This window comes from Bos taurus, chromosome 1, assembly GCF_002263795.3.
Source record: "Bos taurus isolate L1 Dominette 01449 registration number 42190680 breed Hereford chromosome 1, ARS-UCD2.0, whole genome shotgun sequence".
Classification (NCBI taxonomy): domain Eukaryota; kingdom Metazoa; phylum Chordata; class Mammalia; order Artiodactyla; family Bovidae; genus Bos; species Bos taurus.
In genome coordinates, this window is record NC_037328.1 from 146,999,892 (window position 1) to 147,017,231 (window position 17,340).

Here is a 17,340-nt window from a genome sequence, read left to right on the forward strand (position 1 = left end):
AGATCGGGAAAGCAAGAAAGAAAAGCACCAAGGCGGCAGGTGCTTGGGGAGGAAGGAAATCATTAGGGGCGGGAAATTCTGAAGTTGGGATTAAATCCTGCAACTCTCAAAAGCAGGGAGAATGCTTGCTTGATGATGCCCACTGACCCCCTTCCCTACCCGCCCCCCTCCCCAACCCCAGGCATCTGGGTCAGGGTCATGGGGTCTGGAGACATCCCGGAGAGAGCTCCCCCCTGGCCTGGGACTTCTAGGAAAAAACTTGTACTCAGATGGGGAAGACGGCACAGGTGGGCGGGGTTCTGTTTGACCATCCAAGAGGCAGCCCCGGGGTGGGTTCTGAGGTTTCGACGAGGTCGCGGCATGGAGGGGAAAAACCTCACATGCTCGCTCCCAGAAGCCCAGGACCATTGGAAAAGTTTGTACCAATTTGTACCCTCCCTGGGTCTCAATGGACAGTGCAGAAGGAGGGAAGAAGGTGGGGAGAGAGGTCTCGACCAGCAGGTCCAGGAGGAGGGAAATGTGGTCATTGGTGGGGACAAAGATGTCCTCAAGGAGAAGGGGCAGGACAGGGGAGTTGGAGGGGGTGAGGGGTCAGGGCTTTCCAGGTGGGCCCCAGCATGGGCCAAAATAGGTGGGCAGGGCTGGTGATTGGTGTTCAGAGGCCAGAAGAGAAGGCAGGGAGAAAGACAACTGCTCACAGCCTCAGTGCCCCAGCCTCCTTCCGGCTTATCTGTTTGCCTCTTCGGTCATTTTGGAGCGCAGGTGGGCTCACTGTGGACCATCGCACGGCCCAGAGACAGGCCGGACCTCCGACGGATGGAGAGCTATGAGGTCAGTGGGGAAGGTGCCCTGTTATTTCCAGACCAGCCCTCTGTGGTCATCAGATCCTGGCCGGGTGACGTGTCTAGACAGGAGGAGGAACCTTGCAGCCGAGGCTGGCGACACGACCTCCCACCGCATGGGCTCTTCACCTGTGTGGTCAAGGTCACACCTAAGGTCACAGAGAAGGGAACCACGGCCAGGTTGGAGGGGAGCCAGAGTGAGTCCCCAGGTTTTTCTGTCCCTTGCTGTTTATGCGCCTCACTCTGCTGCCCCTGGAAAGTGAGCCTCTTGTCCCTTGGGGACTTTGGCTGATATTCACATAGAGATACCTGTTCCAGGCAATCTATGCGGGGCTTCCCTGGTGTGCTCAGTGGTAAAGAATCCGCCTGCCAGTCCAAGAGACACGGGGTGTCATCCCCAATCTGGGAAGAGCCCACGAGCCGTGGAGCAATTAAGCCCAAGCGCCACGACTACAGATCTCACGCTCTCGAGCCCAGGAGCCCACGTGTCACAGCTGCTGAAGGCCGAGCACCCCAGAGCCTGTGATCTACAACAAGAGAAAAGCCATGGTGGTGAGAAGCCCGAGCAGCACAGCTAGAGAAAAGCCCAGGCAGCACTAGCTGTAAATAAATAATTTTTTTTTTTTTTAAAAAAGGTGATTTGTGCTAAGAAAACGCCAGGCTCCACTTCCCCCCGGGTAAGTCCTAGGCTTTGGGTGTCCTGTGCCGTGTCTCCGAGGCTGGGGTCATGAGACCTGCAGGGACCTTTAATTGCTTATGTAGTTGTCTGCCAGCGAGTAGGACGGGGCTACCTGTTTCTTGCAGAACGGAGTGACCGCCGGTGCCCAGATGCCTCCCAGCTCAGGGTAAGAGCCTCGCTTACCTTAAGAGAAGTGGGGCTGGGAGGTGTTGGCTGCCAAAACACAGCAGCTCCGCGGGAGAGGAACCCCAAGGTGGGCTCCCTACCGGGGAGTCCGGCACCAAGAGGCGGTTTTCCTAACTCTGGGGAACTCCCTTCAGGATGGTTCTCCCACTGGCCTCCACACCACCCATCCCTATGAAGACAAAGTCATCCCAGGGTGGCTTTGACTGAATAAAGACCACTCAGAGCCATTGGCCTTGAGGGGCACCAGCCTGGAACCAGAGAAGGTCCCACCCAAGTGGCTGCCTAGAGTCAGGGGTCTCGGGGAAAAAGCAGACTCACAAAGAGTCCACAGACTAAAGTGCCGGCGGCCGGCTGCGTCCTCTCTGCTTACGACAAGGTACAGGAAGGTGGAACCGCAACAGCACTGTCTGCCGTGTTGTGAGTATCGTGATACAAAGCTGAGCAGGAAGCTCCCTTCCGCTCCCATCACTGGGATGTCAGCAATGGAAGGGGAAACCAGGAAAAGACCCCTGTCAGCATGGGAGGAGCTCAAGCATCAGCCCTGGTTGGGGTGGGGCAGGGGGGCGGTGTTCCAACCCTGCTAAGGCATCCCGCTAACCCACTTCTTCGCCGCCCCCCCGCCCCACCCCGGGGCCGCGACTGAATTTAGTCTCCAGCAGGCCCCGGGCTGCTTGTTTTGCAGTAGGAAATTCTCCTTCATAAGGGTGCTATGTTGGTATTGTTTATTTGTATTTTTTTTTTTAATTTCCAAAATTAAGGAAAGGTTTATAAAATGGGATGGGGGGGCGGGGAGGAAGGAGATGGCCAGGGAGGCGGAGACCCCAGCATGTCCCAGGCTCAGCTCGGCTTCTCCTAGCCCCCGCCCTCTGCCCAGGTGCCCCCCCTTCCTGTTCTGAATGTCGAGAAGTAAGCAGGCCGAGCCGCCTGGGCTGGAGATGCGTCTAACAAGGCCCTCATTGTCTCAGACAGGTGTGAGATTGGACTTGATTCGGGGCCAACACCTCCAGTCCCCGGAGCCAGCTCTGTGAGCCGAAAACATGCACCAACCCTCCAGTAATACCACTGCAGCCAGCCAGAGTCTCAACAATTTAAGGCTTAACACACACAACATAAATCAGAGGAGGATGGACCGGCCGACCGGCAGTTTCTTGGGCGGATGCCTGCAGACTGTCTGCAGATCAGACCCTGCCTGTTTGGGTTATTTGAGACCTTTTTTTTTGGGGGGGGTGGTAATATAAAGATGAGAAACTGGGTGGAGCAGCGCACAGAGGCACAGAGGTTGCCCTTTCTTGTTCCAACGGCCCCTGCTTCTTCCTAAGTGCTGTTTTGAAGGGACTGCTCAGGAAGCTTCATTTTCGCTCTTAACCAAAGACTCAGACTGTGTTCGAGCTGGGCAGGACAGGCAGAGGGAAGCCGAGCGCTCCAATACAGATGCTGTCCATGTGACCTTCATGTAGTCATTCCACCTCGCTGGGCTTCCAATGTCTCCTCTATCTGATGGGGTGGGGGAACCATCTCATGCTGGTTTAGCTTTCTCTGACTCACTCATCTCCAGTGCTCAGAAGTTCAAAGTCACTATATAAGAACTGCCTGAAAGTGAAAGCATTAATCGCTCAGTCATGCCCGACTCTTTGTGACCGCATGGACTGTAGCCCCCCAGGCTCCTCTGTCCATGGAATTCTCCAGGCAAGAATGCCGGGATGGGTTGCCATGCCCTCCTCCAGGGGATTTTCTTGACCCAGGGATTGAACCCGGGTCTCCTGCATTGCAGGCAGATTCTTTACCATCTGAGCCCCAGTGGAAACCTCTGTAAGAACTGCCTAAAGGAGGGAACCATCATCTTTGGCAGAAAACTTGCAAACCCTCTGAATGCTCTGTTTCTGAGTGGATGGGATTCTTGGAGCAAGCAAACACCCATCACAGGATTCCTCCTCGTGTCTGGTCCTTAGGAACCTGGGATCCGCAGAGCCCAGAGCTCCAGACCCTGGGGCAGGTGGTCGGGACAGACTTCGGGAGGCAAGGAGGAGACGACAGGTCTGTGCTGCTGGTTTGAGCAGAGCCTCCAAGTCCCTGTTTTTCGCCTCTGAATGAGGTATCACTTCGGAGAGACGACTAAAGAGTCACAGCATCTCAACCTAGGAAGGCGCCTGGAAGCCCTGCCTTGGTACAGTGCCTTAGGGCGAGAGGCATCTGGGCTGCACTCCTGGGATTCCTGTGAAGGTCCCAGTGGCACTGGCCGAACCATTCACGCCCTTGACCCTGAATTCACCACCAAGGGCATGGCTACGGCAGGGATGCTGGGGCCTGGCCAGGCAGCCTGGCTGTCCCTGCCGGACACCATTCAGGGATTGAATAGCATGGGAGTTGGCAGCATCCTGGCAGGGGTCGAGGGTACCGTCGCTCAGTCTGAGCCCTGGCATGCCCAGGTCCCCCCTCAATGCACTCCCATGGCTGCGACCCCCAGCCCATCACCCTTCACACCTGTTTCCTGGCCTCCTTCTGGCCCGGAGGTGGCACAGGCCACAAGAAAGGCTTTCAAGGCCCAGGCTGGTGGGGAGACTCACACAGGAAGGTGAAACGCAGTTCAGAGAAATCTTTTGTAGGTGGTTCATCCAAAATGCAGAAGAGGCTGACCATTCACATTCTCTGAATGCGTCCGATTCATAAGGGGATAGGCACGTAAGGAGACAGGTTAGGAGTCCCCCCTTGCCCCTGGCTGCTGCCTACGTGGGCCCGGTGGTCAGAAGCGTCCCTGCAGCTGTACCCATGTCTGCACCCCTAAGCAGGGCTTGGGGACACTCGGTGGGACTGAGGAGGGCAGCGGGTGGCCTTGAGATGGGTGTTCTTACTTTTTAACAAGATCCCTACTCCTTCAGTAGGAAATTCAGCATTGAAAAGATGGAGACACAAAGAAGCCATGATACAGAATTGAACCAGGGGATCCATCACCATCGGAGATGAGATGAGATGGAGGGGCAGAGCAGGAGTAAATGTCCTGGGGTACCCTCTGTACTGACAGTGGAGCCCACGAGCTGTGCCCCTTCCCGCCCGCCCCATCCCAATAGAAGGATGGCGGGCCAATGACGGCCCCTGGACTAAGCCCCAAGACTCAAGAGTTCAAGTCTGTCTCCAAGTGTCACTGGCACTCCTGGGCCTTGATGCCTCATGCATGAAATGAAGGACTTCCAGAAAGACATTTTTGGGGCTTCCCAGGTGGTGCTAGTGGTAAAGAACCCGACTGCCAATGAAGGAGACTTAAGAGATGCAGGTTCGATCCCTGGGTCGGGAAGGTCCCCTGGAGAATGGAATGGCAACCCCCTCCAGTATTCTAGCCTGGAGAATCCCATGGACAGAGGAGCCTGGTGGGCTACAGTCTGTGGCATCACAAAGAGTAGGACACAACTTAGCGTGCACACACACGCTAAGACATGTAAGGTCCCTTTCAATTGTAACCTGATAGCTCAATTGGTAAAGAATCCACCTGCAATGCAGGAGACTCTGGTTCCATTCCTAGGTCAGGAAGATCCTCTGGAGAAGGGATAGGCTCCCCACTCCAGTATTCTTGGGCTTCCCTGGTGGCTCAGCTGGTAAAGAATCTGCCTGCAATGCGGGAGACCTGGGTTCGATCCCTGGTTTGGGAAGATCCCCTGGAGAAGGGAAAGGCTACCCACTCCAGTATTCTGGCCTGGAGAATTTCATGGACTGTATAGTCATGGGGTCACAAAGAGTCGGACACGACTGAGCGACTTTTGCTTTCAACTGTAACCGTTTCGGTTCCATTTGACCCTGTGGAGCAGTGGGTCTGGGCCATCTTGTTGGTTTACCCAAGGAAAGTGAACATGAACAAAGCTGACACCAGGACCACTCCTGCCCTTGTCCACCCCAGGGCTCTCATCGCTCCTGGAAGTAAGGAGACACACAAGGTCATTATCACGGAGCAGCTGTGTGGCTCCCAGGAGAGAACCGATGTGCAACGCCCTGGTCACGCAGCCACATGACCAACAAGAGCACGGTGATCGCAATCATGGTAAAAAGACCGCTGACCACAGAGGAGTGTTTAACGTGTACCAGGCTCTATGCTAAACACAGGACAAAAACATATCTCAGTCCCTGTTCACGAGGAAATGAGAGTCAATACCACATGCCCGGCATCCAGTGCTTTTGTGTATTAACTGAGTTCATCCTCCCAACTCTCCAGTGATCTAAGCACCATCATTACTGTGCCCATTTCACAGATGGGGATCACAGGGCAGAGAACTGAGGTAATTCTTGCAAGGTTACCTAATCAGGAAGTGGCCAACCTGGCATCTGAATTCCCATTATCCGTATCCACACCTATGGGTCCAGATTCTGCTTTCCTCATATACTGCACTCGGGGGGTTTCCATGTGTTTTCGGAATCCCTCTGATGAAAAGGTGGGAGGAACAGCTGACTGATGGGGTGGATGAACAGAAGAGCTGGCATCCCACTTTGACGTCCACAGGCCACTGTGTTCTCCCGTGAACGGCCAGGCAGGAAGTTTGAAAAATAAGAGAAATTCCTTACAGAGGCTCTAAGGCGTCTCCCCACCCCCACCCTCCCCCAAGGCGTGAAAGAACCAAATGAGGAAATCGGGAAGAGATTCTGGAATAAGAATAACAAGATTTCCTCTCCCTTCCACCTGAATTGGCCGTCTGTAATTCTGCACAAATTCAATTGTAAAGTCAAGCTTTGTAATTTGTGGAGAATCATATTAAACAGAACCACGTCTGGGCAATGGCTTTTCCCATTTAGCAACATATGGTGGCTCAGAAAGCCCAATCACATAGCAAAAATATTATGAAAAAAAGAGCCTCTTAATCAAGGGAGCAGAGTGGGGGGAAGGGGGCCTTGGGCCATCCTTGCTGGCTTCCTGAGAACTGTGGGGGGTTAATCCTCAAAAGCCCCAGAATCTGCCCAGAATTACAACCTATTAGAGTTTAGGGCCACCTCGTTAATGGCCTTCATGATGGGTGAGGGTGGGGACTCACGTGGCTGACAGCCCCTGAGTGGCACAACAGGCAAGGCCCCCAGGATCATGCCATACACACTGTGGGTGGCTGGTGGTGGGGACTACAGCAGCCAACAGTGTCAGTCACTCCAGAAGTGTGAACCGCAGCCACTTTGTGATTGCCTTCAGTCAGTGTGTGAACCAGGCAATGTCCTCGTCTTGCTTCGGGGGCTCCTGGCTCCAAAAACAAGCCAGGTGTAGACCCCATCACAGACACACGCTGCAGTTTCAAACCTGGGTGGCAGGCGGGGGAAAGAACCGCACATTTCAAAAGTTTCCACGCTCATCCTGAAGATCCCAGTCCCACTGGATGACCCGCTGGAGGGCCCACTGAAGCACAGCTTAAAACTCAGGCGGTTTACAACCAAGGACGGATGAAGATTAACAGACCCCGAGAGGTACGATCCCAATAAACCGCTTAATGGGCAGAAATGCAAAGTTGAGCCCTTGAGCTTGTGCTGACTTTTGCAGATATTTTAATAACTTTATCATTATATAATCTGCCATCTGATACGTACAGAGAGATGCACTAATGGCCGAAACAGTGGGATAACCCCCAGGAGATGAAACAGAACAATGAGGTTCACTTCCTCAGATGACCTACAACTCCAAGAAGTGCTTGTCAGATTATTTCTTCCTCCCTTTGTACCCTGAGATACTGTTTAAAAACCTACCCAGCAAGTGTATGTGTGCAGCCCTTCCCAAGATGCTGATCTGGCCTTGGAATGACTTGCGTTGAGCCCATAAGGCTGAAGGACAGAGAGAACTTCGTCCGCAGTAGGAATCAGCTAGAACTGAGGTCTGGAGACTTCATGCCTTAAGACAGGTGAGCTGCTGCCAACCAGGGTCGTGCTGACTCCCTGGGGCTCCTCAGGGACCTTCCTTGCCCTCTGCTCTAGGGATGCTCTGGTCTTCTGACCCCTGTGTGGTCATACCCAAGTGTCAGATCCGAAGGACCATAACTCATCCTCCTTCAAGATCCCCAAAGGACTGAGCTCACCACTGCGAGGACCCAAATCTATCATTAACCAGACCCAGTGACACTGACTTACGGGGGCTCGGCTCCAGCGACGCTGGGTGGGAGGACCAGCAGGGTGCAGAAATAAGTCCTCTTGCAGCCCATCGTGGTGTGTGTTTTAACGTTCAAGTTTCACCAGCCGATAAGTGACCTGAGGAAACGCTCGGGTCCCCCATTGCCTCCTCCTCCTGTTTGTCCACATTTTTTCCAGGTGGGAAAGCAAGGGGGGCAGGGTCCCATTTTTAGAAGGATGACCTTCTTGCTACTGCTTACAATTGGAGGTTTTTTCCCACCGTCTTGAAATGATACTTGGAATGTTCTTGACCCCAAAGCTAATCCTGAGCTGGTGTGAAATCACGCTGGGACCCAAAGTGTTGGTACTTGAGCTTGTGTCTGGAGGGAAGGACTGTCTTTTCCGCCCAATGACTGTCTTTCCTACTCACGGCTCATTCAGGGGCCTGGTGCCATGGTTCTGTTTTCCCTGGAAAAACACTTATTTCTTTTGAACAGTACATGTTTACATTCCATGCCGCTTGGAAGAGCCTGAATTAGACACTCAATCTCAAGATGCTCCAAAGCTTGATCATCAAAAATCAACTGGATAAGAAGTGGTACATTCCATTCCCCGCCCCCCACCCCCATAAATTATTAGAAGTGCCCAAAGAAACAGGAAATAAATATGATTGGCCAGTGTTTGTTTTTAGGGTGAGTTCTATACCATTATTATCATTATTTTTTATTTACTGTGGCTGGTAACTGAATCTCTAGTAGCAAAACATCACATGTTCTGCCAGAAAGAGATTACGGAAGAAAAGTGTACAGGTAAAAAACTGGGTTCGTCAGTGAAGATTTTATTTACCGGAGGAGTTTTGCAATCCGGATCTTTAATCTCCGTTAACAATTGGGCTGCTCTAGGGCTTTGAAAGCAATTGTTCAATAATAAGAAAGCTCATGTGGGGCTAAAGGCTTTGCAAGTAAAATGTGAAAATACAAATACACCCTGAAGTGGCTGGGAAGAGTTGCGCATTCCCCTGCCTCTTTACATTTTCCCCAAGCTCTGGTGCTCAGAGGGCCAGAGGGAAGGGAGGGAAGACAGAAGTAATGACCGTTCCTCAGCATTGTTTCAATCATACATGCTGAACTTTAAAGAGCACGCAAGGAACTGAATGACAGTGGACCTGTAGTTCTCTTCCATGATGGGGGGTGGGGGGAAGGGGACAATGCAAATGAGGACGATCAGCTCCGTTTGGAGAACTACAACCAACAAGCAAACACAAGTCTTTTTTTCCCTCCCCAGAGCCTTTTTGTTCCTATCGGCTTCTTCTGTTTGCCCCCTCTCTGGGTACAGACTTTTGGTAAACTCTGATACTACTTCACGGCCACAGTCAAAGTTTCATTTTTAAATATCCAAATGTGAAAGGCTATCTTGGGGTGATTTGTAAATGTGGGATTATGAGATATGCAAATTGAATCACCAGCCTTTCGCAATGGGTTTCTGGTCCACAGCGCCTGACCATTAAAGCCATTTTTAACAAGGCAGCTTGTTTCAAAACAAGTGATATGCCGGGCTCCGGGCGGTCACATTCTTGAGTCCATCCCAGCTGGCCGGCTGTGGTCTCCGTGTCATCTTCTGTCCCTACGCTTACTCCCAGCCACTAACTATGTCATGAGCTTTTGGGGGCCAGGGCGAAAAAGGCACCCAGGCCTCCTGTCTCCTGCTTTTCATCGCCTCCATATTCCAGGGAAAATGCCCTTTCTCTACGACCGCTGGGTCCTCTGGTTCCATCAACATAGGTGGCCTAGGAAATGTTAAGAACTATCTGATATCATCCAGGGAAAAAAAAAATCATGCGTTTTTGTGGTTGGAAATAAAAGGACCCTGATATGAGTTCCAGCAAGTGAGGGCCTGAATGAGAGTAGCTGGAAGATGGAAGTGTGGCATAAGACGCTGAGTTCACATCTACCTGCCCATCACGTCTGTTCTGGGGAAAACAGACAAGGGAAAGTTGCCTCTGAACTCAACCTGATGCTCCCATCCTTTCTACCTTGGTATAATGGGTTGAATGGTGTCCCAGAAAAGCTGTGTCCATGTTCTGATCTACGGGACTATGAACATGACCTTATTTTTTTTAAAAAAGGGTCTTTGCAGGTGTAATGAAGTGGAGGATCTCGAGGTGAGGTCATCTGGGTTATCTAGGGGGAGATGGGTGTCTAATCCCATCACAAATGTCTTCAGAGATAGAAGAGGAGGTGACACAGAGGACGAGGCTATGTGAAGAGGGAGGCAGAGGTGGAAAACGATGCAGCCACAAGCTCAGGGAGGCAAGGAGCCACTGAAGGCTGGAAGAGGCGAGAAAGGTTCCTCCTCTAGGAACTTCAAAGGGGGTGTGGCACCTTGATGGTGGACCCTGGCCTCCAGAAATGGAAGAGGATAAATGTCTATTGTTTTAAGCCAGTAAGTTTGTGGCAATTTGTTATACCAGCCGTAGGAAATTAATATGCTTGGTTTGGTGATGCTGATCCGAATAGCCCACAATTACCAAGCCTTACCCATGGGCTGGCTCTCATGGCTGCTGTTTCACCTTTCGCAGTGGTTCCAGGATCACCAAAAGTAATTTTTACTCCCATTTTGCAGACAGGGAAACTGAGGCTTTCAGAGGTTAGGTAACTTGCCAAAAGTCCTACAGTGATACGTGGTGGAGGCCAATTTGGGGCCAAGGTAGTCTGCCTGTTGAGCTCATTCTTAGCCACCAGGCTCTGCTATCTTTCTTGGCCATGAGATTTTCAGCTTAACCTGCCTACTGTTTCACCAGCAATGGCAAGTAAGTGTTCCAACTACAGCTATGTTAAAAACTTGCTTTTCTGAACAAAAACCTTTGGGTGTGTGTGAGAACTGGCCTAGAGATCACAAGAATAAGGGAACATTTCAGAATGTATCAAATTCACAGAAGGAATATTAGGATCAAGACCTAAAATGAACCCTTCTTTCCTCTAATCAGGAAAGATGTCCACAGGCATTAACAACGTGTTCCGGAAAGCATGGTCTGATCACCTTGAATGACATCCATGAAAATGCTCGGTCTGAGAACGCAGTCCCGCTAAAATGTGGTTTATGATGACTAGGGTGCTGACAGCTCGCCAGATTGGCGGCCCCTTTGAAGGGCTGGTTTATTAAGTACTTAGCTGAGAGGTGCTTGTAAATACATCACAGGCACTGGTGCAGCACTCTTCAAGGGGGTTCTGTGTTGGTGACCACGAGGTCCCAAAATAGAGTGCGGAGAAAAAGTAAGGTGGGCCGCCACCGAGCACCGCTCTGTAAGTCACACCCCAGGTCTCGGATGGAAAGCAAGGGCAGCCCGCACTGCTGAAACCATAGGCGGACTAGGAAGTCAAGGCCTTAGGGCCTTTTTAAAAGGAAAAACAATACAAAAACTTAGCTTTTTCTCCATCCTTCATCCCCAAAGTTTTTAAATGTCTATGATGCAACTGATGGGCATGAACTTTTCAAGCTTTCCTTAATACTGATACATTGTATCAGCTAAGAAGAGGGAAAACAGGACCTGAGTTCTGAGTTCCTCTAACTCTCTCCAGTCATCTAGTTCTAACACCTTGTAACCTCTCTGCCCACGGGTGAGAAGACGGGCCAGCATCGCCCACCAGGAGCCCAGGAGAGCTCTTCATTCTGTGTCCATTTCACTGTTTCTCCTTCCTTCCCTCCCCTTCTTTCCCCACTTCCTTCTTACATTTACTTATGTTTATTTATTCATGGAAACACCTGATCCAGGCTTGTTTTCCGTGTAAGATTCTGCTGTTATAGACCTTGCCAGGCTCTCAAACTCTACTCCACCTAGATAAGAGAGCTGTGTTTAGATCACTCCCTTTTCATGTTCATAGCATGTCTTGTAAGTTGATTTCTAGCACCCTCCATATTTTGCTTTGTGTAACCATGACCATTTGTAGATTGACACAGGAGAATGACTGCAACCTCCAAGGTAATGCAACTGTTCCTGGCTCCCTACTTTGTTTTTGAACTTCTAGAATTGCTACAAGAGAGAGAAACAGAGAGAGAGAGGACAGGGAAGGGAAGAGATATTGTGCATTTTATTTTACCCCCAAGGCTGGAAAGGGAATTTCTCTCTCCTCCTACTGAAAGTGAAAAGATTTTTTTTTTTCTTTTTTCTTTGGTCAATCCAGCTGACAAAGGTTGACATAAGTAACCCAGTATGGCTGAGAAACAAAGTCAACTCAGTATCTCAAAAAGCTACCCAGATAATAAGTGCCAGAAAGTGGTGTTTCCAAAGTAACTTTGGGTAAATCACTAGCAAAACAAAATAACTTGGAATACTAAAATTTAGGAGATGATTTCTGAGCCACCAGGGAATCCCTTCTCTCTCTCTTGTCTTAAGAGGTCAAACCCCGTTAGCCATATGAAAGTCTTAGAGCACCCACACTCCTGCAGGCTGATCAGACGTTGCTGGGGTTTAGAGGTTAAGAAGGCCTCGGTGCCACTGAAACCCACAAAGAGAGCCTTCCACGAAGGAAGGAAGGGTTGCCCCAGTAAAGTGAATGGACGGCTAAGAAGCCCTCTGCCTACCCACACATCTTTCCCTTCACGCGTGCAGTGCTCAGAGAGTCATTATTCTGAGTTCAGCCTTCTTTCCCCCATCTTTAAAAACACTGCTGCTGCTGCTGCTGCTAAGTTACTTCAGTCATGTCTGACTCTGTGCGACCCCATAGATGGCAGCCCCCTGGCCCCCCCGTCCCTGGGATTCTCCAGGCAAGAACACTGGAGTGGGTTGCCATTTCCTTCTCCAATGCATGAAACTGGAAAGTGAAAGTGAAGTCGCTCAGTCGTGTCCGACTCTTAGCGACCCCATGGACTGCAGCCCACCAGGCTCCTCCATCCATGGGATTTTCCAGGCAAGAGTACTGGAGTGGGGTGCCATTGCCTTCTCTCTTTAAAAACACACATGTCTCCAAAGCAGGAAATGTATTCAGGTGCCCACCCCCGAGTCTGGCCCTAACGGTTCATTATTATCAATACCTCACGATAATAGAACCCAGTCTAATCAGGACTGCCGAGGGAATGACCAGCCCAGCTCTGCTCCCATCTCCCCATGGGCGACGGGGGTTTTACTTGACACTGGCCAGCCCTGTGCCTAAGTCCTTGATCCCAGGGTGGGAGCCTGGGAGAACCTGCCACCCCCCTGCACTGGTTTTGGAGCCAGAAAGGGTCTCCGTTTGAGTTCACTTCCAATCTTGGAGGATTCTGGCAATCGTTAACCTCTGAGGTTCAGTTTCTCTGCCTATAAACCACATCTACAGGATTGTAGGAATAACACAATGTATAAAAAAGGTCTGACTTGTACCAAAAGATAACTGTTCCCATTAAAGGGTTAAGCCTTGTGCCTTGATGCTGACGGCAAGACAGACCAAAAACAAAACTTGGCTTCTTAAGTTTCTCTGGTTTTGACAGTTTTCTGCACCAGTAGATTTCACCCTGTCTCTGCTTTCCCCGAAAGGAGGGAGTTACATACATGGCTTAAATGTGGTTCGTCATTTTTGGTAAATCAGGAGTCAGATTCTTAAACCTATTGGTCGGGTTGCCTGAAGCCATCTCTAAGGGGAGGTGTGGCTGACGCGGTGGCAGCGGCTCCCTTTTTGTCTAGACTCTGCCTGGTCCATCTTTCAAAAGAACGCGTGTCGAGTTTTCTTTCCTGTGACTGGGAAAGAAATCTAAAACTCGGCCGTACAAGTGCGTGATGATGTCCTGACTTGCTTAAACGTGCAGCCATGACCAAATGGCTTTCTGTTTGATTTTAAGACCTGGTAAAGTAGGAAGTTGAAATTAACCTCAGCCCTTTTATAGCTGAAACCTCAACAAATAAACAGTGGTTTGGTGGCATGGCAACCTAGCCCCCCTTTTCCATCTGTACCCTGCTTCAGATCATTTGAGGTGTCTATTTTGAGTGCTTCGTAAGCACATCTGATTCTAGATAAATAGAGGCAGTATCCTAGATCTGTGATTTCGTACTGAAGGAGTTAAAAGACCAGGCACGACCTTCCGATGAAGCCCGAGAAAGACTGGGTCCATCAGCCTATCGACCCGGGATCTTTCGGAGCCCCTAACTGCTGACGATTCCACCAGGCTGAAAACATCCACCCATTGGTTCGGCACGGCTGTAAAACTGCTCTTGTTAATACTATGGGGATGTTTTTCTTCCAACTACTGCGGCCATTTCAAAGAGAGCCATAAACACATGCTGAATTTTTATACAAAGCATCTTCTTAAATATAATATAGAAGCTCTAGTGCTAAGCTGGGAAAATAACCATTTTCATATCCATCAAGAACAAAATGAAAGTTTTGGCTGAAAGAGACTTTACTGTGATTCCTGTTAACTTTCTAATTTCAGGGGAAAAAAAAAAAAAAATCCCAAGGGTCTACTCGAAACAGGAAGAAAGTAAAAAAGCATTAGATTTCTAATGGGAAAAAAGAAAGGAAAAGGAAAAGTCGTTTTACATAAAACTTTCCCAGATACTTATTTTTTAAAAGCTGTTCCTACAGTTTTACAAGTGATGTCCTGAACGGCAAATCATATTTTGAAAAGAAAGGACATCGGTGACATAGTTAACACATTCTCTATAGAGTAGCAACTAAGACTCCAGGGCACTCTGAAAGCAAGTTATTATTACTTAGAGGTTACTATTACTTAGAGGTTGCAGAAGTAAAAAAGTTTTTAAAAGGAACAAGAAAGGGGGTTAAACCTGATACTGTGCTAAGCATACAGTATTCCAATGAGCAGAGGAATGCCTGTCAGTGGCAATGCCTCAGACCGAGAGCTGCTGACGGGTGAGGATAAGAATTCAACACCCCACCCCCAGGCCCACCATTTTCTTTTCGGTAAAGAGAGTGTATCTGATCAGGAAGAGAAATCAGATCTGGTTCACTCTTCACCAAAACCGAAACCAAGCCAGACTCCTGGTGATGATTTCCACCAGCCCCCATGTGGTTCAAGTTTCCATTGCCTTTCAAAATGCTTCATAATTTTGGTTTCAAGCAGTAGAAAAAGGCAAATCCCTTTATCAGCCCAGAAGTAGAAATGGTCAGTGACGCAGTGAGAGGATAAGAAAACTGAAGTCTCCCTGTGAATGTTACAAGTGAAATCCTGCAGATGACACGCATGTAAATGGCCCTAAACACAAGATCCAGCCATCTCCTAAAGAATTTTATTCTGTTTAGAAGAAAAGCAGCAATTCCCCCGCCCCGCCAAGCCCATCTCACTTAACGTGCCATTTGCTCTAATTTCTCATACACGCTTGCATTTTGGAATTTCAAAAAATCAATATGCATATTTTGATTGAGTATGTGATGATGAAGCACCAGGAAACCAATGGTTTCATGGGACCTCTTCTTAAATACAGATCAGAGGCAACTGGAGATGAGAGGCAGCCCTCCCAAAGCCAAGCTTGGGTTTCTGCTGTCCACCAAAGGGCTAATCTACAGAAAGACCCTTTGACAGCTGTCCGCATAGGATCTTACATGAGGGGGAATCTCTGGGAATTTTTCATGCAAATAAGAGAACCTTCCCCAGAGACGTGAGTGTGAGAGTGAACGGCATGGGCCATCAGGCTCTGGGGAAGACAATGGAATTCCCTTTTGAGAGCCCCATATGTGCTAATCCCAAAAGAAAGCTATGGGCTGGAAACCCTCAAGGACTTGGGATTCTTACGCATCTCACAATAACAGCTCAGAACACAGAGAATGCCCGGGAAATCTAAGTTCTGCTGTCCCAGAAGGTCAGGTGCACATCCCCTGCTGGCCACCTGCCCCAGATGGGCCCCTTATCTTTTCCTGTGAGTCAAGCAAGCCTGCCCCTTTGAGAAAGGAATCTTACTGCAACCCTACCATACACAGCTGTGTCCCGCACACTCTGAGAAAAACCACTGCATTTCGGAAATTTGAAATGGTATCACAGAGCAAATAATCACTGACGTCAGTGTTTTCTGCAGTGTAAATGAACTCTGGGTATTATCTCATTTGGCACAGTGGGTTTTATGCAATTACTATATTTTACAGTGTTTTTGCCATTGCCAGCTAACCCCTACGGTGGTGGGAGCAGGGAGAGTCCACCTTCTGGACTGACTGCAAATTCATTAGTTGCAATGAATACCCTGAATAGGATGGCGTCCAGACACTCCTATTTCCTTATATTTTCAAAAGGACGTGCATAAAATACAAACCCCACAAATAATCAGGAAGGACATGAAACGTCTTAACCATCACCTGGCTTGATGCGTGCCATGTGTATCTTCAAGCCAAGTTAAGTGAGAAAATGGCATGGCCAGAGCTCCTGCGTAAGAAATTCCAGACATGATCTACATAGGGATATGTACATAACTGGATATACAGGACTTCCCTGGTGGCTCAGTGGTAAAGAATCTGCCTGCCAATGCAGGAAACGTGGGTTCGATCCCTGAGTCGGGAAGATCCCCTGGAGGAGGAGATGGCCACGCCACTCCAGGATTCTTGCCTAAAGAAATCCTCATGGACAGAGAAGCCTGGCAGGCGACGGTCCAGGGCGTCGCAAAGAGACAGACAGGACTGAGCGACTCAGCAACACCCTCTCTATATCCTCTGTAGCAGGGCCTTTCAGTCTGGGGGTCTTGTCACAAAGCAACTCTGACTCAGTAGCTCTGGGGTTGGCCGGGGGTAGGGTGGAGTGGGGGGACACTCTGCTGTTATCAAGCTCTCAGGCTGCTTGCTGGTCCAGGGAAGTGGGGAGGAGAAGCCACGATGGGTCTGGGTGGGTTCTGCCCAAGGGCGAGGCTCGGTCCGGGTACTTACCCTGCATCTGACTCTGAGGCTGAGGGTTAAAGGCAGTGGAGTGGTTCAAGGAGGCCCGAGGGTTGGGTGTGGGGGCTGGGTGGTGTGGGCTGACCCTCATGGCCGTTCGCCGCAGCTGCTCCAGTTCACTGAGCCGCTCGGAAAAGGACAAGCTCCCAGGCTTGGTCTGATCATCTAGTTTCTGACGATGTCCTATTGTGGGGAGGGGGTGGGGAGGGGGAGAGGGAGGCAAGGAAGGAGGGAGGCAAGAGATCAGAAAATGTACACTGAGGATTTGCTAGAAGTCAGGTGTTTCTGGGTCTCCCCTCCCTCTCCCCTCACCGCCTCCCCATGCCCCATGTGGACCTGCTGGAGACCTGCTCATTCACAGGCACCCCTGGGGATTCAGGGCTGGCACATGGGGGACCCCTTTCATCACATTGCTCATGAAGCGCTCCTTCGATCTGGCCCTGGGCGCCCACCTCAACCTTCTGCACCCATCTGCACGGGGCAGAAGGCAGAGGGTACGCTGGGCTTGGTGGCAGAGGTGGTGGATGGCGGGAGAAGGGGGGAAGGGGCACTTGTTTGGCCCTGAGCTGTGGGCTGGAGAAGGAGCCCCAACAGCTTGCCCCCCAACACACACCCAAGCCCGGCTGGCTTCAGAGCAGCGAAGTGGGCCCTGGAGCTTAGCAGCAGGTCCCTGCCAACAGGAAATGAGGTGTGGCTACCAACCACAGCCCTGAGAGGTCAGATTTCCTGT

General features: G+C 50.3%; 1 protein-coding gene across 7 annotated transcripts in view; it reads right to left on the reverse strand.

Annotated features, from left to right (window-relative positions):
- Positions 1-17,340, reverse strand: part of RUNX1 (RUNX family transcription factor 1) — a 273,689-nt gene that overhangs the window by 28,857 nt on the left and 227,492 nt on the right. For 6 of the 7 annotated variants that reach the window (XM_024989859.2, XM_059884951.1, XM_005202079.5 and 3 more), the window contains one exon: positions 16,602-16,793. The exons of the other annotated variant lie outside the window; for it this stretch is intronic. In XM_024989859.2, coding sequence (XP_024845627.1) covers positions 16,602-16,793 — 192 coding nt within the window. The remainder of the gene's footprint in view (positions 1-16,601; positions 16,794-17,340) is intronic. 7 annotated transcript variants of the gene reach the window in all.